Here is a 21,798-nt window from a genome sequence, read left to right on the forward strand (position 1 = left end):
GATCCTTTCAGCACATGTCAGGCAGGGAAGTGGTCATGTACCAAAAATCCGTGCTCAGCAATGTGTTCTGTGACTGGTGATCCTCACTACAAGACTTTTGATGGCAAGCGCTACAACTTCATGGGTATTTGCTCGTACTATATGGTTTGGAATCCTGATTTCAACATAACGGTGGACAACTATGCATGTGGACATGCTGATGCCTCATGCACCAAGTCTGTGGAGGTGACATTCAAAGGGTCAGATATCAAGCTGAACCAAGATCATCAGTTATTGGTCAGGGGGAGAGAGGTCAAGCAACTGCCATACGAACGGAATGGAATCAAGATCTACATGGCTTCTTCACTCTTCATGAAGGTTTGTGTGCGAAGATTTGCTTTTCATTAAGGTTTGGGTGGGAAGATTTGCTTTTCATGAAGGTTTGTGTGCAAAGATTTGCTCTCCAGGAAGGTTTGTGTGGGAAGATTTGCTCTCCATGATGGTTTATGTGGGAAGATTTGCTCTCCATGTAGGTTTGTGTGGGAAGATTTGTTCTCCATGAAAGTTTGGTGTGGAAAGATTTGCTCTCCACGAATGTTTGTGTGGGAAGATTTGCTCTTCATGAAGGTTTGTGTGGGAAGATTTGCTCTCCATGAAGGTTTGTGTGGGAAGATTTGCTCTCCACAAATGTTTGTGTGGGAAGATTTGCTCCCCATGGCTTGTGTGGGAAGATTTGCTCTTCATGAAGGGTGACCTGTGCTGTTTTTCATTGTGTAATCTTGGTTATCTTTGTGAAAAATTAAAACCCAACAAAATGCATGTTTAAGATTTTGAGTCATCAGTAGCTTTATCAGATAGTTGGCATATATAATTGTTGTTGTTGGACTGGTAAAATTAGTACTAGTACCATTTTGATTTTGCACTAACTGACAATTGTTTTTTTGGTTTATCATTATACTAACACTTAAATATTCAAACTTTTTGTATCTACTATCAGAGCAGAAACCTATTGAAAATGAGTCACATCACATTTGATCCTCACCGCTCATATGTGAGAAGGTCTGGCAGCAACCTGCGGATAGTCCTGGGTTTCCCTGAGCCTGGTTTGCTCTCACTATAATGCTGGCTGCCGTTGTATAAGTGAAATATTCTTGAGTACGGTTTAAAACACCAATCCAATGAATAAATAAATAAGTAAACATTGTATGTCACCTAGGTTTGTATGTAGAAATGCATTTACACATAAAATCCTTAAAATATTGTTGATGATAATGCTTAGGTTCTTCCTGATAAACTGATCACACTGTACACATGTACTTGTAAGTGGCCCTGTAAAATGTAGGAATCAAACAAAATCAAGCAAAATATGGTGTGTGAAAAGTGCTAAAATTAAGGTGAAATACAGTATTCACAAAGGTTTATTATATCGTACCCAAGAATATTTCACTTATGTTTTAAAACTTTTCTTCTTTTGCATAACAAAACTAGCAAAATCCTTCAGTTGTGTGTTTGTACTTGACCAGGTGGAGTTGTCTAATGGTGTCTCTCTGATGTGGGATGGAAGGACCAGAGTATATGTTACTGCTCCCAAAACAATGTACGGGCAGACCAAAGGTATGTGTGGCACCTTTGATGAAAACCAAAACACCGACTTCATCACCAAGGAAGGTGACGTTGAACCCAATGTTAATTTGTTCGGAAACAAGTGGAGAACAGATCCAACATGCGCGGAAATGCCGGAGAAGATTGCAGCTGATCCCTGCGACCTCAATGCGCAGCGAAGAGCCCAGGCGTTGATGGAGTGCCAGCAGCTGAGAGGAGATATGTTCAAAGGTAAAACGCGGGGTCTCAGCGGTCAGGTGGCTAGCATGCCAGAGTGGCACAATGCCAACACTGTGAGTTTGAATCCAGCTCATCCTAGCTTCCTCTAAAGTCATGTTTGTGATGGTCTGTCAGCAACCTGTGGATGGTCATGTGTTGCCCCCAAGGCCTCCAAATAAAATGCTTGCTGCCTATAGTGAAATATTCTTGGTAACACTAATCAAAAAACAAATAAACATATGAAGGTAAGGGAATATTGGCTAAAGCCATAGAGAAATTGAAGCTGATTACAAGTTACAACAGAAAACTAGTGCAAGAAACTCCATGTCAACATGCACTCAAACCCCTTGTTAGGTGCAAATTTGCAAATTTGAATCAAGCCTATTCCTGTCCTAACTATCGCTCGCTTTTTCAATGACCCCAAAGGGTGAGATGCTACAGGTGATGATACAGGTAGGGCACGTCATAGCTTTAACTACCTGATACCAAAGGCTTTGAATGGCATGACTAGGGTAAATTAACGGGGAGCCAGATTTCAGTCAGTTATAATATGTGTAACCATTTGCCGACAATCACACTATCGTGACTGCTCTGGTTTTACCATGCTTTACCATTAAAGTCTTTTATATTGTTTGTCTGTGTTGACGGACCTCTAACCAAACCCCTGCCCTCGACCCATAAATAAACTTTATACTTAAAGAGAACATAAAGTCAGCTACTAAAGTTCAATTAATGAATAAAGTAACATTCCAGAAATGTTCTAAAAATATTTTCAAGATTTGGCCTAGCTGGTTGTGCCCACATCAGGAATTTTATTTCATAATAAATCTGACTTTGTTAAGGAAAAGTAATGCTGTCACATTATTTTTCTTCAAGCGATGACTCACGCGAGGTGGTTTTCTTGCCAGCTCACCGTGAGAAGTCATTGTAGTATTCTGCCCAACATGTACGCATTGTGACATGGCTAGCTGTTCTCAGCTCCCTGCTCATAAATGTGAGTTTCAAAATGCATCAGGTTTACACTTAAACTAACTGCAAAATCCAATTTATTGCATAGATATGTCTTTCCACTATAACAAACCACACTGACAATCGAGAGCCAGTAAGTTTTTTGACGTGGCAGCAAATTATCACGTGACGCTTTTAGTGCTCGCGTTTGGCCAAGTTCATAAGGGCTTCTACAACATGGCTACTTGAAGTGAGTATTACCCGTCAGTGCAATATCCCCAGTGCTGAACTTCATCTTCTCGGCTTTCAAAACTTTAGAGAATTTTTTACATATTTTTATGTGATAACCGTGTCCCATTTTTTCTATGTCTATATAGTGGCAGACTTTATGTTCACTTTAATCTTTTTTTTTTACCAACAAATCTCTTATATTCTTTCGCACAAGCCCTACAGGTCTATTGTTCTGTTGCAGCTTGTCATAGCGTGGAGAGTGTGGATGTCTACTACGAGGACTGTCTCTATGACATTTGCTCTTGTGAGAGAAACGTCAGGGATTGTATGTGCCCCAACTTTGGCGCGTACGCTGATGCCTGCGCCGCTAAGGGAGTGTTCATTGATTGGAGAAGAAATGTTTCGTTATGTAGTAAGTATGACCAATCAACCATCAGTTGTGTAGTATGACCAATCGATCTTCATTTACTGAGTACACATGTAAGTATGACCCATCGACTTTCAGTTATGTAGTAAGTATGACCCATTGACTTTCAGTTATGTAGTAAATATGACCAGTCGGCCTTCAGTTGTGTAGTATGACCAATTGACCTTCCGTTGTGTAGTAAGTATGACCAATCGACCTTCAGTTGTGTAGTAAGTATGACCAATTGACCTTCAGTTGTGTAGTAAATATGACCAATTGACCTTCAGTTGTGTAGTAAGTATGACCAATTGACCTTCAGTTGTGTAGTAAGTATGACCAGTCGACCTTCAGTTGTGTAGTAAGTATGACCAATTGACCTTCAGTTGTGTAGTAAGTATGACCAATTGACCTTCAGTTGTGTAGTAAGTATGACCAATTGACCTTCAGTTGTGTAGTAAGTTTGACCAATTGACCTTCAGTTGTGTAGTAAGTTTGACCAATTGACCTTCAGTTGTGTAGTAAGTATGACCAATTGACCTTCAGTTGTGTAGTAAGTTTGACCAATTGACCTTCAGTTGTGTAGTAAGTATGACCAATTGACCTTCAGTTGTGTAGTAAGTATGACCAATCGACTTTCAGTTGTGCAGTAAGTATGACCAATTGACCTTCAGTTGTGTAGTAAGTATGACCAATTGACCTTCAGTTGTGTAGTAAGTTTGACCAATTGACCTTCAGTTGTGTAGTATGACCAATCGACTTTCAGTTGTGTAGTAAGTATGAACAATCGACTGTCATTTGTGTAGTAAGTATGACCAATTGACCTTCAGTTGTGTAGTAAGTATGACCAATCCACCTATTCACATTAAAACGGTTTCCTAAATCACAGCCCTGTGGTAGTGATTGAGTGAAGGTTTGAGTGCTACAGTGTGCTTTTGAAATATTCATATCACTGAATTGTAATCTGGAATATAATGTATATAAATACAGTGTGCTTTTAAGATATTCATATCACTGAGTTGTAATCTGGAATATAATGTATATAATACAGTGTGCTTTTAAAATATTCATATCACTGAGTTGTAATCTGGAATATAATGTATATAATACAGTGTGCTTTTAAAATATTCATATCACTGAATTGTAATCTGGAATATAATGTATATAATACAGTGTGCTTTTAAAATATTCATATCACTGAATTGTAATCTGGAATATAATGTATATAATACAGTGTGCTTTTAAAATATTCATATCACTGAGTTGTAATCTGGAATATAATGTATATAATACAGTGTGCTTTTAAAATATTCATTTCACTGAATTGTAATCTTGAATATAATGTATATAATACAGTGTGCTTTTAAAATATTCATTTCACTGAGTTGTAATCTGGAATATAATGTATATAATACAGTGTGCTTTTAAAATATTCATTTCACTGAATTGTAATCTGGAATATAATGTCCATTATTCACGTTCACGTTTTCTTTTACTACGCGTAGGTGATAGATCTGTGCTAGGAGTTTTGTTATAGATAAAAACTGTTTCTACGCTCCACCATTGCAATATTTTTTATCTGTTTCTTTCATTATTTATAATGTGCTGTTCAAAATGCAAAAGCAGAGATAAAATGCTCAAATGAAGCTTCAAGAAAAATAAATGCTATTTTGAATTTGCTATTTTAATAAAATAAATATGATGAACCAAAAATTTTGGTTCATCACTGTGTAATTTTGCATCTAAAAACATAAGAGACATTACCATGTGACGATGCCAACATTTGAAGATCATAGTACTCAGTATTTATCCAATCTCAGTTGACAAACCATGCCAGTGTCAAAGTTGAAATAGTTTGAAATCCGAGTGATAGGTTTCTCATGTCATTGTTGTTGCAGTGCTCTCCTGTCCTGGAGGTCAGATCCACCAAGTTTGCGGTGACTCGTGTCAAAGATCATGCCGTAATATCGCCCAGAGCCCCAACTGCGTGTCTGAGTGCGCCGAAGGGTGCAATTGTCCACCTGGCCAGTCTCTGGATGATGATGGGGAATGTATCCCCAAAATGCAGTGTCCGTGCATATTTGATGATCGCGAATACCCAGCAGGTTTTACGACGAAGAAGGGCAATGAATACTGGTAAGATGATTATTAAAATCGATGTACTCATTGTTTCAAGCTTTCAGTTCTCTGCATGGCAAAGGACATGATAAAATAATAGGCAAAATTCTGATATTTGCAGATTTGTAAAAGTGTTATGTAGTGCTTGAACACTCATGTTCGAAGAAAATATCGGGCCTCCTTGGCTCACTTGGTTAGCTCACTAGCGCAGCGTAATGACCCAGGAGTCTCTCACGGATGCGGTTGCTGTGAGTTCAAGTCCAGCTCATGCTGGCTTCCTCTCCGGCCGTACATGGGAAGGTCTTTAGGCAACCTGCTGATGGTCGTGGGTTTCTGCCCGGTTTCCACCCACCATAATGCTGGCCGCCGTCGTATAAGTGAAATATTCTTGAGTACGGCATAAATCGCCAATCAAATAAATAAATAAATAAGTCGAAGAAAATTTGGAATAATCTGAATATTTTTTCTGACTGAGTTTGTCACCGTAACGATTCAAGTTTCATTTTTATGTTAAAACCTTACTCAAAGTCTGTATCAGCTTGAATCAGCTTTGTTTACACCTCCAGAAATCTTGTCACCTGACAGAAAAGAGCAATGATGATTGGCTTAGAGCAGGTGTGACATCAATTTAAAATAGTGAAAGAAATTCTGAACGCAGAAGAAAACTGCATAATTTATTGTAAAATAATTATGCACTTGTCAAAGTTATTAAAAGTGTAAATGATTTGTTAGGCCTATATAAATTGTATGATAAAATTTAAAGAGTATGTTTTCAAAATAAAATGACTTTCGTTCTTGTTGTAAATGATCTGTCAGTTGACATGGAAGATTAGAACAAGAAGCATTTGTCTTTCCTGCCCTTCATGATACCTATGCAGTCAGCAGTCTTCTTGAATTGTTCACCATTTTTTGCATTTAGTTGAAATAAATGAATGAATGCTCTGGGGGGCCTCCGTGGCTCTGTTGGTTAGCGCGCTAGCGCAGCGTAATGTCCCAGGACTCTCTCACCAATGCGGTCGCTGTGAGTTCAAGCCCAGCTCATGCTGGATTCATCTCCAGGCGTACGTGGCAAGGTCTGTCGGCAACCTGCGGATGGTCGTGGGTTTCCCCCCGGGCTCTGCCCAGTTTCCATCCACCATAATGCTGGCCGCCGTCGTATAAGTGAAATATTCTTGCATACGGCGTAAAACACCAATCAAATAAATAAATAAGTAAATGAATGCTCTGATTAACTTCCACAGAAAACAGTTGTCTCTTCACAGAAACATGATTTTAAACAAACTATTCAATAAAATCATTCATAAATTTGATGGCATCCAAAGTTGATACTGCTTACATGTACTTGTAAAAGATGATCCACTGTATGTTAAGTAAACTCAAATGGAATCAGTGGTTTGGTCATCTGGATCATTTGAACTTGAGATATCTGACTTTGATTTTATGTGTATGGCTCAAATAATGAAATACTGAGTACAGTTAAAACGCAGGTGGTCAGAGCTTCATGGATACTGCATGGAAGGGAAGACTGAACAAAAAATTGCTATTTGTTTTTTTTAGCGTCTGCCGAGAGGCAAGGTGGAACTGCACAAGCACCAAAACAGTAATCCCGGAGGGTGTGAAGCTCCAGCCACTGTGCCCCGCCCTGATGGAGTACACAGACTGCGTATCCAGTTGCCCCCTCACCTGTGAGAACAGCGTGTCCGCCTGCACAACCACCACCTGCACCCCGGGCTGCGTTTGTAAACAAGGCTATGTCCTGGATGGCGAGAACTGTGTACGTAAGAGCCAGTGCCCGTGTCATCATGGAGGACGGAAATTCTATGAGGGCGACACCATTAAACTGGACTGTAACACGTGGTAAGTATGTCATGTCAGCCTGCTTGACCTCCCAGGGTTACTTGTTATCGTCAAACGGAGGTATGGTTTGATTCTGTTGCCATCCTCGACAGATGTGGTTTGATTCTGTTATCATCCAGCATAGGTATGGTTTGATTCTGTTGCCATCTCAGACTGATGTGGTTTGATTCTGTTATCAGACAGATGTGTGGATTGCTATTTTTTGCCATCAAACAAAGGTTTGTTTTTATCTGGCATTTGGTAAGATTTTGTCACATTGTGTAAACATAAATAATTCGTGAAAATGAACAATTAAATTCATATTTGAAATTTTGATTCATTTATTTGATTGGTGTTTTACGCCGCACTCAAGAATATTTCACCTATACGATGGTGGCCAGCTTTATGGTGGGAGGAAACTTAATATTTGGAATGTTTTGTTTAAAGACACTGTTAATCTCAAAACAAGACCTTATATTTCAGTGTGATTAAGTTGGCGCTGAGAGGAGTGGTTATGTGACCATCCGCTGTGTCAATTTCAATGTTACATACAGTAGGCCTACACTTTTGCCATACCCGCAGGCCACACCCTTATGTATTCGCAGAAATGGATTCTGTTTGATAAATATTGTAGGGATAAAGTCATTATCTGCAGCTCAGTGTTACACGTAAAGTTATGTGCACTTAATTTCTATGGTGACCAGTACTGTAGGTGTTACCTTGCCAGGGCAATTACGTGGTAGCACTTCATGTATGTGCACTTTGTGAAACTGGTCCCTGGTTCTGAAGCCATGTAAGGATAGGTGTGTGTTGAAGATATGAGTTATCCCCCTTGGTTGTATTTGCTCTGTTTTTCAGCCATTGCAGTAGCAGGAAGTGGGACTGTACAAAGCAGGCCTGCCCGTCCACGTGTAGTGCATACGGAGACTCCCACTACAAAACCTTTGATGGGAAGCAGTTCAGATTCCAAGGGAATTGTGACTACATCATGGCGGCTTCGTCTGAAGACAATCCCGTACAGTTCATGATCACCACAGAGAACATTCCCTGTGGGACGGGAGGTGTTACCTGCACCAAAGCCATTGACTTCAGTATAGGGGAACCAGGTGGGTGGGGGGCAGTTGGGTTAGAAAGTTGCACCTGGAGTAAAATATCGGTTAAGCAGATGGGTGAGGACAGATGGGCTAGAAAGTTACACCTTGAGTTCTGCATCGGTTAACTAGGTGGGAGAAGGCAGAAAGTTACACACCTGGCTTATGTCAGCACAAACAGAATTTACTGGTCACAGTTAAGCCTTAAAAACCTAACCTTGGAAAGGGAATTTGTAGGTCTCTCACTTTTGTCGACGATGCTTGTGTGGCTGTTTGCGCAATCCAAGGTTTGTTAAAGACCACTTTGGTCTACAAAATTTGTAATACATGTAGATCATAAATAATCAACAGATACCTAAAAAATTTGCCAATATTTTGAAATTCAACTTCGTTTAAGAGTTTATCTTTTCTTTTTAATGAACGCATTTAGCAATCCTTTGTTTCCAGGATCTGTAGATATCTAAAAAGTTTTAGTTTTCCTTAATGATCCAAGATCTGCAGACTTCAGAGTCGTGCACTTAGTTTTTCTTAATGATCCAGGATCCGCAGATTTCCAGAGTCGTGCACTTAGTTTTCTTTAATGATCTTGGATCCGCAGATTTCCAGAGTCGTGCACTTAGTTTTCCTTAATGATCTTGGATCCGCAGATTTCCAGAGTCATGCACTTAGTTTTCCTTAATGATCCAGGATCGGCATATTTCTACAGTTTTTATCAGTGTTAAATGTGATTAAATTTCCTTTGTTTGCAGGATCCGCAGATTTCTACAAAGTTGACTTAGTGCGAGGAAAGCCTGTACGACTGGAGGCTGACAGCCCCTTTACACTGCGAGAGGTCGGACTGTTCATCCAAGTGAAGTACAAGGGAGGCGTCACGCTCCTGTGGGACAAGGGTACCCGTTTGTACATACAAGTGGACACGCAGCATAAGGGCAAGGTAAGGCCAGAACGCTAAGCACAGCGTGTGTGATTCAGGAGGCAAAACTCAATATCACATAGACTGGGTATGGATTAGCATGAAAGGCAATAGGAAATATAGCCTGCGTGCAGCATGTCGGAGCAAACCGTGGACTTTGGTCTTTTCTGTAGTGTCACCTTTTCTGTATAGTTGTGCACGTGAAGCAAAGGAATAGCTCGCACACAAATCATCATATATAGCATAAATATTTATTTATTTGGTTGGTGTTTTACGCCATACTCAAGAATATTTCACTTATAAAACGGCGGCCAGCATTGTGGTGGGAGGAAATCGAGCAGAGCCCGGGGAAACCCACGACCATCCACAGGTTGCTGGTAGACTTTCCCACTTATGGCCAGAAAGGAAGCCAGCATGAGCTGGACTTGAACTCACAGTGACTGATTTGGTAGAGGCTCCTGGGTCAATACGCTGCTCTAGCACGCTAACCAACTGAGCTGCGCAGGCCCCCTCAAATTAATGAAATACACAGTTTGAAACCATTTTGTATGGGCAGGAAATGATCACACTCAGTGTGAATACATGTCTGCCACCATAGATCTCAAAAACAATAAATAGGAGATAAATCATCAAATATTGTTTGGGATTAAACAGAAGACAGTTATATTTATGTAAATTACATGTAAATTAAAAACGGGAATGATTTCCTCATTGGTATATTTTTCCTTCATAACTTTGCCATTTAGTTTCTGCTTCATAAATGTTCTTCACGGTCTTGCCTGATGACTTTGATTCATGGTTTCCCAGGTGAAAGGTCTGTGTGGAAACTTCAACGACAACCAGAACGATGACTTTGTGACACCACAGGGTGGGCCTCCTGTCATCCAATCCACGGACTTTGGTGATAGCTGGAAAGTGCACGAGTACTGCGCACCCTCACAGCAAATCCCGGACACGTGCGAGCAGAACCCGCATCGCAAACCATGGGCACAGCTCAAGTGTGGCATCATGCAGTCAGAGCTGTTTGAGCCATGTCACAATGTGGTACCGTACCACCCCTTCGTGGAGCGATGTGTGTTTGACGCCTGTGCCTGCGACCAAGGCGGCGACTGTGAGTGTTTGTGTACGGCTGTTGCAGCCTATGCGCATGAGTGCGCCCTACAGGGAGTACCCATTTCATGGAGGTCACAGGAAACGTGTGGTGAGTGTGTACAAAAGTCTTCTGTTATGATTTTACCATTTATTTTGATCTAATGTAATTATTAATGATAAACATTCTGTTCTGCATAAAGCTTTAAAGGCACTCCTGAAGGGAAACTATAGGCTGCTTCATTTAACTCACCCTTTAGTAAATCTATAGGTCAGTACCAGATTCGTTTATTTTACAGATAAAGCAAGTTTCATGTCAGTAATTCCTTAATACTGCCTGGCAGTAGGAGCAAGTTATAAATGAAGCGTCTTGGGATTTAAGAACTGACTGCAACAGAGTCTCAAAGAACATGGTATGACTGCACAATAGACCTATATCAAATCTCTTTACCCACCCCTTGTTCTCAGCTGTGCAGTGTGAAGACTGCACATCTTACACCCCCTGCGTTTCCATGTGCCCCAAACGGACGTGTAACAACTTCCTCTACTACGACAAGGTTGCAAAAGGCTGCAAAGATGACTTGTGTGTGGAAGGCTGTGACGTTGAGGAGTGTCCAGAAGGTCAGGTGTTCAACAGCAGCAAGGCACCAATGGAGTGTGTTGACAAATCGCTCTGTCACATCTGCTTCATAAACAACATGCAGTACACAGAAGGAGAGAGGATCCACGATAAGGCAGTTTGTAGGACTGACTGTGAAATTTGGTGAGTTCACATGTCTTCAGTTGAACAGCAGTTACAGTTTTTATGTCTCTCCAAATGTAAACATTTTTCCCTCACATATTTCTTTTGAAAACTCATTGAATAAATAATAAAAAAAATATCAAATATGATGTACATATGAAATACATTTTTAGCACCAGAGAATTTTTTTGTGTTTTAAGTTCCTGAAGTTCCTGGAAAAAAGTCCTGGAAAATCATGGAATTTCCGAAGTATCATGCTGCATGAATCCTTGATCCAACATGGTTGAAATAACAGAATCTCATGCAGTAACCCTTGTAATATTAAACTGTAACAAAATCACCTACAAAAGTTGATTTCGATTTAGGGACTGGCCCTCTTGTACATGTGTATGTATTTGCTGGTTTTTTATTGTCAGTTTTAAAGATCACAAATTGAGTTTTACCAGAGACTTGTTATGTAGCGGAGCATTAACTTCTACCATTTGTCAAATACAAGAGGTTTATTCGCATTTGAATCCAATTTAGCAACGTGCCTTTATACATGTACATGTATAAAATTAAAATCTACATAGTTTGAGAAAATTTTTGTGAAATGCTCTACCTTCCCAAATGTTTGTCTTATCACTCTAACAGTGCTAGTGTTACATCATTTCACCCTTTCTTTACATAGCATGACAATTTAGTTTTGCTATGTAATGTGTGCAGAAACTGTGATGTTAAAGAGGAAAAATACACAAAATCTGAGGGCAGAAAATGTCATTTGTTTGGGCCATTTCTTTGAATGCAAAAATCTGGTGCTGGTTTTATGCCCGAAACTTTTTTCCAGCTGTTCAATCAAAATGATGATTTTGTGGGTATTGGATTAGCATTTAGCTTTAACATGTTCTGAGCAGGTTCCCACTGCACTATGTTGATGTTTTGGATGCCCACAACTGTAAAACTGTTGCACCCTTGCACTGTGTTAAATTCAATGTCATGAACTTCAAAGAAACGAGAGGAGCTTTCGTTGCCTAGTAGTTAGATGTGCTAGTGCAGCGCAATGATCCAGGAGCATTGGTGATTGCAGCAATGCAATCCAGCTCATGTTGGTTTCTTCTCCAGTCATATGTCTGAAAGATATGCCAGCAACCCTCACCCCTTGACTCTGCCTGTTTACTCCCACTAAAACATTGGCTGCTGTCGTATAAGTGAAATATTCTTGAGTATATTGTAAAACTCCTGTCAAATAAATAAATGAATGACTAAGAAGTGAAAATGTATGCAACCATTTTCTACCTTTATCTTTGCAGTTTTTGCAGTAATGGTCAGCTACACCGCACCGGGACATGCACGTCTCCACTTGTTACCCAGTTCACGTCAACACACAGCACTCCAACAACAACAATTTCAACATCCACAGTTTCCTCCCGTGTTACCAAGTCCACCCCTAGCACTGGTTCCACACCTAGTACTGGCTCCACTCCTAGTACTGGCTCCACCCCTGGCACTGGCTCCACCCCCAGTACTGGCTCCACCCCCAGTACTGGCACCACCTCCAGTACTGGCTCCACCCCTAGTACGTCCACCACCTCCAGTACTGGCACCACCCCTGGTTCCAAAACATTAATCACACCTGCCTGTCTTCACTCAGGCTGGACCAGTTGGATGAGTTCCCAATCGCCGACACCCCTTAATAGTGGCGATGTGGAGAGTCATGAAAACTTGAGGAGAATCTATGCCTACTGCAGCTACGACCAAATGGTCTCTATCCAGTGCCGTAAAGTGGGTGCGGTCATGATGGCTGATTACACCAATCAGAAGGTGACGTGCAATGTGAAGGATGGTCTGGTATGTCACCACGGTGATCAGGCAGTTGGCATGTGTGCTGATTACGAAGTGCGCTTCTTGTGCGACTGTGGTAAGTCTGTACAATTCACAACAAATCAAGACTTCATGTTACCAAAGGATACTTCACTGCGGATTGATTCATGAAGTCATTATGACTTCATTCGTGCAGCATCGCAGTCATAGTTGGCCAAATTTCAATATAGAATATAATTCATGGAACATGTTAAATAAATCATCAGTGTTGTGGATGGAAGAAAACATTGCTTTTTGTGCCTAACTTTGTAGACTACTAAATATAAAGTGATATTGATTTGTTTCTGTATGTACAAATAGCCATTTTTTGCTGACGATTTGTGGCACAGTTTTTACATGCATTGCATTAAAGACAAAATTTATCTTGATTTTCATTGCTGAAGGTGAGACAGAATCCACCTCTACTACTAGTGGCCCAACGACCTTGGGCACTGGCTCCACAACCTTGGGTACTGGCTCCACAACCTTGGGTACTGGCTCCACAACCTTGGGTACTGGCTCCACAACCTTGAGCACTGGCTCCACAACCTTGGTTACTGGCTCCACAACCTTGGGTACTGGCTCCACAACCTTGGGTACTGGCTCCACAACCTTGGGCACTGGCTCCACAACCTTGAGCACTGGCTCCACAACCTTGGGTACTGGCTCAACAACTACAAAGAAACCAACTCCAGGAACAACTGGTATTCCTGGAACAGTGAGCACAGTGGAACCTACTCCAATCACAACAGGAATCCCTGGGACAGAAACGACGACTTACCCCATATCACCACCGACCATCACCAAAACCCTGCCGAGAAGACCACTCTGCAGTACAACTGGATTCACTCATTGGATGAACACCTCCAAACCTGACAGCAAGGGAGAGAATGAAAGCCTAACAAAGCTGCTCAAGAAGTATGGCTTTTGTGAACGCGATGCTGTTCGTGCTATAGAATGTCGCACCATTCACTCCAAAATTTCATACAAACACTCAAGGGATCGTGACGTGACCTGTGACCTTTTGAACGGACTGACATGTTTGAACAGTAAACAGGCCCCGGGACACAAGTGTCAGGACTACGAAGTGCGTGTCTATTGCTACTGTTTAGGGACCAAGTGTGAGTATCAACATGAAACATGTACCTTGCACTGTTTATAACCGGAATTAACAAAGTCTATGACATTGTCTATTTGCATCAGTAGGAAATTTCAATGAAAAAGTGAATGGTCACATTCTAACATAGACATTGTTTTTATTTCTTGGAGTGGGCGGAGGGGGGGGGTGAGGCTGTTGGCCGTGGGTGGGGGCATATACCGAATAAGCATGGCATGAGATAATTGAATAACAGCACAGTAAGTCAGAGAGTAATCTTGCATTCATGTTAACAGGACAATTAACAACATCAGCATACGTGGTAACAGGATAATTAACAACATCAGCATACATGGTAACAGGACAGTTAACAGCATCAGCATGTGTGGTAACAGGACAATTAACAACATCAGCATATGTGGTAACAGGACAATTAACAACATTAGCATACGTGGTAACAGGACAATTAACAGCATCAGCATACATTGTAACAGGATAATTAACAACATCAGCATACGTGGTAACAGGACAATTAACAACATCAACATACATGGTAACAGGATAATTAACAACATCAGCATACATGGTAACAGGATAATTAACAACATCAGCATACTTTGTAACTGGACAATTAACAACATCAGCAAACAGGGTAACAGGACAATTAACAACATCAACATACATGTTAACAGGACAATTAACAAAATCAGCATACATGGTAACAGGACAATTAACAACATCAGCATACTTTGTAACTGGACAATTAACAACATCAGCATGTGTGGTAACAGGACAATTAACAACATCAGAATACATGGTAACAGGACAATTAACAACATCAGCATATGTGGTAACAGGACAATTGATGACATACTTACAATACTTTCATCTTATCTGCAATACAGGCGTCTGAAACGTTTCTCTGTTAGTATTGTGGAATGTTAGAAACCTCCCACCAGTGTGCTAGTGGTGGGCTTGTGGCTAGGAATTGTCAGAGAACTTTGTAGAACCTGGTGAATACTAGGGAAGGAAATTTCAGAGCTATGTGCACTTTTATGTCCTTTTGCCTGCACTGTATATGTTATAATGATCAGTTTGTATGTGGACATGGTTGGAAGTTTGTCATCCACGTTATTTTCAACACCTATGAGTCTCAAACCAAATTTTTCTACTTCGCACACTAAGATGGTTACGGTGCAGCTGTCATCAGCAGCTATCATGTTCGAGTGACACTGTCACTGTGTTGACCAGGACTTTGAATTTCCAGTCAGGAAGTTTGCCAGGTACATGTACCTAGGGAAATTCAGTGGTTTACACATTGAACTTGGATTTGGTATACCAGTAAACTTAACCAACTTCATTTGTGCATAATTCTTGCCCAATGTTAAACGCCAAGCACTCACTCATTCTGTCAGTTAATAAATCAATCAATCCACTTTGCAGACTGTAATGAACACCTTGTGCGAGAGTATTCTGTCTCTGCCAGCGCCTCTAGCACCTATAAAAACAGTGCCACATATGGTCCGTCTAGAGCACAGTTGGACACTGTGGCAGACAGCCATGGCTCTGGAGGCTGGAAACCCTCAGCTGACGATACCTCTCCATGGATTCAGGTGGATTTCGGGAAGGAGCTGCAGATGGTTGGGGTAATCTTGACAGGAAGAGCCGACGCCCCCGAGTGGGTCACGTCCTACCATGTAAACATCAGCGACGAAAATTGCCAGAATTTTGAATACGTGACAGACATCATCAATAAAAACAGGGTTAGTATCCAGGGAATTCATTAGAAGGTGGTTACCAGCTACTTGCAACTTGTTACTTCTGTGACCACTGATCTTATTGTACTTGATGCATATTTCTATTAGGTAGGTGGCTACTTTTCCATGGTCACCTTCCCCTCAATAAGCTAATGAAAGCCCTGGTGTTATATAATGTTGCAAAGCAGAGAGGTTAATATTATGGACATGTAATTCACAGCATATCAGAGTATACACCGTAGCATTAAATATGTCGTATGCTTTTACTATTGACTGCCTTGATCCAACAGCTACCACTTGGTACATGGCTGTTTGATACTGCATGTAATTTGTTAGGAACGAATCTGTACCTAGCTGTAACTGAGCAATACCAAGCTGTAACTGAGCAATACTAGCAGTAACTGAGCAATGCTGAGCTGTAACTGAGCAATGCTGAGCTGTAACTGAGCGATGCTGAGCTGTAACTGAGCAATATCCAACTGGAACTAAGCAATACCTAGCTGTAACTGAGCAATGCTGAGCTGTAGCCGAGCAATGCCCAGCTGGAACTGAGCAATACCTACCTGTAACTGAGCACTACTGATTTGTATGCAGTTGGTAGTGCAAGGAATGACCCAACTTTGTACCAGCTTGTGAATGTGTGGCTGTGTACCTGACGAGCACAGCACAACCATGAACCAGGGGCCTCTCATTAATGTGATCACTGTGTCCAGATCATGCTGGCTTTCTCTCCAGTCATATGTGGGAAATCTGCCAGCTACCTGCAGGTGGTCATGGCTTTCCCCTGGGCTCTGCCCGGTTTTTCTCCATTGATAATGCTGCCTGTCATTGTATAAGTGAAATATTCTTTAGTCCGGTGTAAATCTCTGATTGAATAAATAAATTAATTAACAGAGATCACTTTTTCAGTTTGGAAACTTTTGACTGCAGACTTATTGTTGATCGTTGCAGCCAGGTATTGCAGAAGTGGTCTTTATGATGTTGAAAGGTTCATTAGTCAACCCCCTGCCTACCCTGTGAATATAAATGAAGACACTTTGATTAGTGAAAATTTGTACTCATTTGTCAAGGCATTTTGCTTGTACAGCGTTTTCATTTTGCTAACACGGATGACGTCCCTTTTCACTCTTGTGTAAAATCCAGAGATTTGGATGGCCTGTTGTGGAGAGATAGAGTAGGAGCTAATAATCTTTAGCCATGTTTTACATAGAAGCAACGCAGACCTGTGTCGTAGTAAAAAGAGTGCTGATAGTTTGTTGTAATTTTGAATTCAGGTATTCAAAGGCCCGACCAGCCAGTCCACAAACGTGACCAGCTTATTCCTGACTGGTTACATCGGTCGCTGTCTCAGAATTCTGCCCTTGACCTGGCAAACGGCACCCAGTCTCAGATTTGAGGTCCTTGGATGTGATAATGGTGAGTATCTGTGTATATACATGCAAGACTGATGCTCAATTGTTCCTCGGTCGCCGTGAGTTCAAGTCCAGCTCATGCTGGCTTCCTCTCCGGCCATACGTGGGATGGTCGTGGGTTTCCCATGGGCCTTGCCCGGTTTCCTCCCACCATAAGGCTGATCGCTGTCGTATAAGTGAAATATTCTTGAGTACAGCATGAAGCACCAATCAAATATATAAATCTAATTTTCCTAACAAGCCCCAGTAGCTCAGTTGGTAGAGCCTCTGCATCGATAGCGGTAGATCCAGGGTCAATCCGGGGCAATCCAGTGTCAGATCACACCTAAGACTTTAAAAGAGAAAGATGAATTAACTTTCTTGCTTGGCGCTCAGTTTTAAGACGATCGTGTAAGGACTGATTGACCAGTATCGATATAATGGCTCGGGCGGGGCGGCTTACTTGCCTTCGGTGAGTCACCTCATTGAAGCAGCACTAGATAAAAGAGCAGTGGAAATCCATCCTGCAACAAGGGGGCACATTACACGTCCTCGAAGGACTCCTTTGTCGTCATTTGACTGAAAAATTGTTAAGTACGAATGTTCGTAAAAGACCCCGGGGTATATACATACATACATACATGTACATAGGGTGTTTGAAATATGTCAGATTGGTCCAGGGTTCATGCAGGGCCATGAAAACTTTGACAAATTTAGAAATTAAAGTAACTCTTTGCAGGTCTTGAAAATTATAGCAGTGAAAATCGGGACTTTATGTGGTTGAACTTGGAAAATCTTTGAATAGAGAATGTGCTTAGCGTACATATAGACAGGCTACTGAACCAATTTGATCTTAGACTGTATGTAGATGTAGTATTTATGCTCACTCTGTAAGAAATCTTCTTACTCCTGTCTTTATGAGAAGTTCAACATGTAAGATCATGATTTTAAATTGCTGGAAGCTTGTGTAACTATATTTCCAGGAAAAGGTGAATTTTGGCTCTGGAAAAGAATGGCAAAAGCCTAGAAATTTGAAAAAAATTACCATGAGTAAGATATACGAACCCTGTTGGTAGTAATGAATGAAAAATGAAGAAATGTCAAAGAAATAAATATGCTTTATCCCATATCAGGCAAATACTCCACTTTTGATAACAATGATCACGTAGTTGACGTGTACATTCTCAGTTCCTGCAGATGACATCAAATGTGTCTACGAAGCAGGTTATCTCCCTTTGTTGAGCTGTGACCACAGTGGTCACATTTGCTGGAGCAGCTCACCTATACGTCGGTCTTCTGCACAGAATTAATGAGTCTTGCAGGATAAATTCGTTTCTGACGCTTTGCCTAATATGAGGATTGCTGAACCCCATTTATTTCCTTGTCCTGTCACTGAATAACCATGTAACTATTAATATAAAGTCTGCAGTCAACTACACCATAACTCTTCAGTGCTGTTATTTTTCTTTCAAACAATCAACAGAAACGACCACCCCAGTGGTGACACCGCCGCCTTTAATTTCGGTGACCCGTGGACGGTCTTCATCTGTTGTCAGCACCACTTCATCTAGCACTGTCATGACTACTGCTCACCATCCTGTCAGTGAAGAAACCATTTCCCCGCCTATAGGTACTTCACATAGTTTGTAGTTAAACAACGACAGAGAGGTGAAATTGCTGGCATTATTTGTAACTGCAAACTATCTAATGTCTTGTACATGACTAAGTTACTCATATTGCCTGATGTATCTTTTATAGAAACGTAGTTAAGATTTTTTTGGAGGTAAGGATTAAAATCATTTTTGTAACCTTAAATTGCCTTTAAAAAATACACTTTTGGGGGCAAGCACTATCTATTGTGTATTTCTTGTTTGCTTGTTTTTACAAAGACTTGCGTAAGTAAGATATCAGTAAAATCTGGTAGTGATGCATTGGTGAGAAAATAAATGGTCTGCAGTGCTTGTGTGCCCAATAGTACAGCCTGGCATTTGTTGTGAAAATTGCCCAGTATGACAGTAAGCAACAGCGAAACAAAAAATCCAACTAAGACATTCTGGAGTTTAGTGGCATGGTTTGACAATGGAGTCTCAGTGTCTGTAAGATTAAATAAGATTACTTTATTGAAATATTTCAGTTTTCTTTTTTTTTTATTCCTTTCATCCGCGAACATTTTTCGAATGCATTTTTAAATACATGTACTATGATATGTAATTAAAGCAGTTGACAAGTACGATGTAGGTAGTAAAACTGCAAGTTTTTTTGAGTTGATTTTTGAAATGTTAATTTGAAATAAAGTTAAATCATTACAGATACAACTTAAGACTATCAGTCCTTATACTTTCATTTTATTTTTGGCTTTTTTATTTTAGAGATAGTTGCATGTAAATGTAATCAAATATTTGAATTCTATAATCATGATTTCATGATTTCTTGGGTTTCATGAACAATGTAGCAAGTGATCAGGTACTCTGACGTCACTAGAAGATTCTCCACTCTAAAACACAGCTTTCACTGTTGGAATAACTCTTACTACTAAGCAGTAAAAGATTAAAAATAACATCTAAAACAAATATTTGCCTGTAGGTGAATATAAAGAGAAACAAGGTCAATTGGCGTCAAAGTGTCTTGCCACTGGCAGAATGCTTCAAAAAGCGCCCCCCTTAGAATTCAAACATTTCAATGCATTTAAATCCATTTGAAATTTTCTAAAAATATATGAAATGTATGTATGCTTACATTGCCTGATTTTTGGAACATAGATACAAATCCATTGTTAGGTGTAATGTTTGACTTCTCTTGATTTAGAAGTGACCAAAACTCCCACAGCTAGTCCAAGCACAGCCAGAATTACGCCCACACGGAGTCCGACGCCCTATTCTTGCACCCATGGCTGGACAACCTGGTTAAATGTGGACTCTCCAGATGTGGATCATGCTTACGAGACAGAGGGCCAAGGCGACTATGAGCTCATCACCAAACTGCATGAGGTGCATAGTTTCTGTGCTAGACCAGTCTCCATCAGGTGTCGCACAACTGACAATCAGACGTCATCACATCGGTCTGGCGATGCCGGTGTTGTGTGTGACCTGACACAAGGATTAGTTTGTGTGAACGCGGACCAGAAGAGAGGGCGCTGTCACAACTATGAAGTCAGTCTCCTGTGTGAATGTGAAGGTAAGCTCAGACACAACAGACATACCCGTTTCATACGTGACGAAGTCAAAGGTTGGTTCTCAAAGTATTGACCCGCAAAATGAAGTCCAAAAATCACATGTCACACATGAAGTTTTGATAACATATCACAAACAATTTACTGAGCCTCTGGCTGGGCAAGCCTCTAGCTTGTTGGTATTCAGGCGACTGTGAATGTCATAATTTGTTTATAGACTACCTATGAAGGATCTTACCCTACTGAAGATTTTGTACTGATGTAAACTTTTTATCCCAAGTTTCATCAGATGAAACAAAAATGCCAAAATATGGATAAGGGGTAAGAACGGGAAAATACGCAGCAGGAATATATCATAGTGTAAGACAGCATGACAAAGAAAATTGTCGTAATGTTATGGTATATGAAAATGCTTTTTTTTTCAAATAGCTGTCAGCATTAGTGTCTTCATTGGATTTCTGTGGAGCTTTAAAATCCTTTTGTACAAACAGGGCTTACTGGTCACTGACGGAGGGGCAGACATAGGTCTTTCTCCCAATGCTTCAGTATGAGGTGGCTATTTTGTTTTTTGCCAAGTTATGTTGACCACAAGAACTCCAACTTTGGGGGCTGTCTTACAGAAAAAAAGCAAATAGTGACTTAGCAAGAAAGATCTTGAATTTGACATTTATAGTAAAGGGAAAAGAAAAACATTAAAAAAGCAGTAAGCATCAGTGGAAAAGCCACTGAAATTTGCAGTGGAAAATATGTTTTCAGGCACACATTACACAAGTCAAATTCACAGGAATTCTTGAAATTAACACTGAAATTTTCTGTTGAACCAGTAGATTTTGTAAGGCACTGGTCCAATGGGCCAGCAGAAAATAAAAACTTCCCTGAGAAAAATCTTTTGTCTTATTTTGAGAGTGTAAAAATTTTAAAGAAACCTTCAATATGACCGCAAGCATCTGCAGCTAACCGTTCAAGCGTCATGGAAGCGTGAGAGTCCATTGCTTCACTACAATTCCAAAATCCATTCTGTGATTTGTATCTGCTGTGAGAATTTGAAATTTGCATCCATTAAAATTCTGAAAATGATCAGTGAGTTGTTTATCATTAACTGTTCCAAGTTGATTCTGTAATATCCCCTGCAAAATCAGAATAACACAAATTTGTTTGTGTAAGGACCAGTAAGCTTGTGAGCGGAGCAGTAAACTTGTGGGCGTACCAGTATCAGGCTCAGAGAGTACTGGTCCTAGTGTCCAGTTTGACTCTCGGCTTCAATTTAAACCCTGATTATTCAGAACCGAAAAATTTGGGTGCACAAAAAGCTGTGTGATTGAATGTGTCATTGCTGGCAGACTTTATCAGTATAGTAATAAAGCCTGCCTCACAT

The 21,798-nt window shown here is 40.6% G+C and overlaps 1 protein-coding gene across 1 annotated transcript in view; it reads left to right on the forward strand.

Moving 5' to 3' along the window:
* The window catches only part of LOC135477816 (mucin-5AC-like), a 78,409-nt gene that overhangs the window by 3,681 nt on the left and 52,930 nt on the right, over window positions 1-21,798 (forward strand). Inside the window, 15 exon segments of the mRNA XM_064758020.1 lie at window positions 12-357; window positions 1,503-1,812; window positions 3,221-3,391; window positions 5,281-5,518; window positions 7,058-7,357; window positions 8,195-8,442; window positions 9,177-9,361; window positions 10,148-10,541; window positions 10,898-11,192; window positions 12,461-13,068; window positions 13,415-14,131; window positions 15,550-15,869; window positions 17,138-17,279; window positions 18,738-18,884; window positions 20,060-20,428. Of these exon segments, the coding sequence (XP_064614090.1) occupies window positions 12-357; window positions 1,503-1,812; window positions 3,221-3,391; window positions 5,281-5,518; window positions 7,058-7,357; window positions 8,195-8,442; window positions 9,177-9,361; window positions 10,148-10,541; window positions 10,898-11,192; window positions 12,461-13,068; window positions 13,415-14,131; window positions 15,550-15,869; window positions 17,138-17,279; window positions 18,738-18,884; window positions 20,060-20,428 (4,790 nt within the window).

Source organism: Liolophura sinensis, chromosome 11 (assembly GCF_032854445.1).
Source record: "Liolophura sinensis isolate JHLJ2023 chromosome 11, CUHK_Ljap_v2, whole genome shotgun sequence".
Lineage (NCBI taxonomy): Eukaryota > Metazoa > Mollusca > Polyplacophora > Chitonida > Chitonidae > Liolophura > Liolophura sinensis.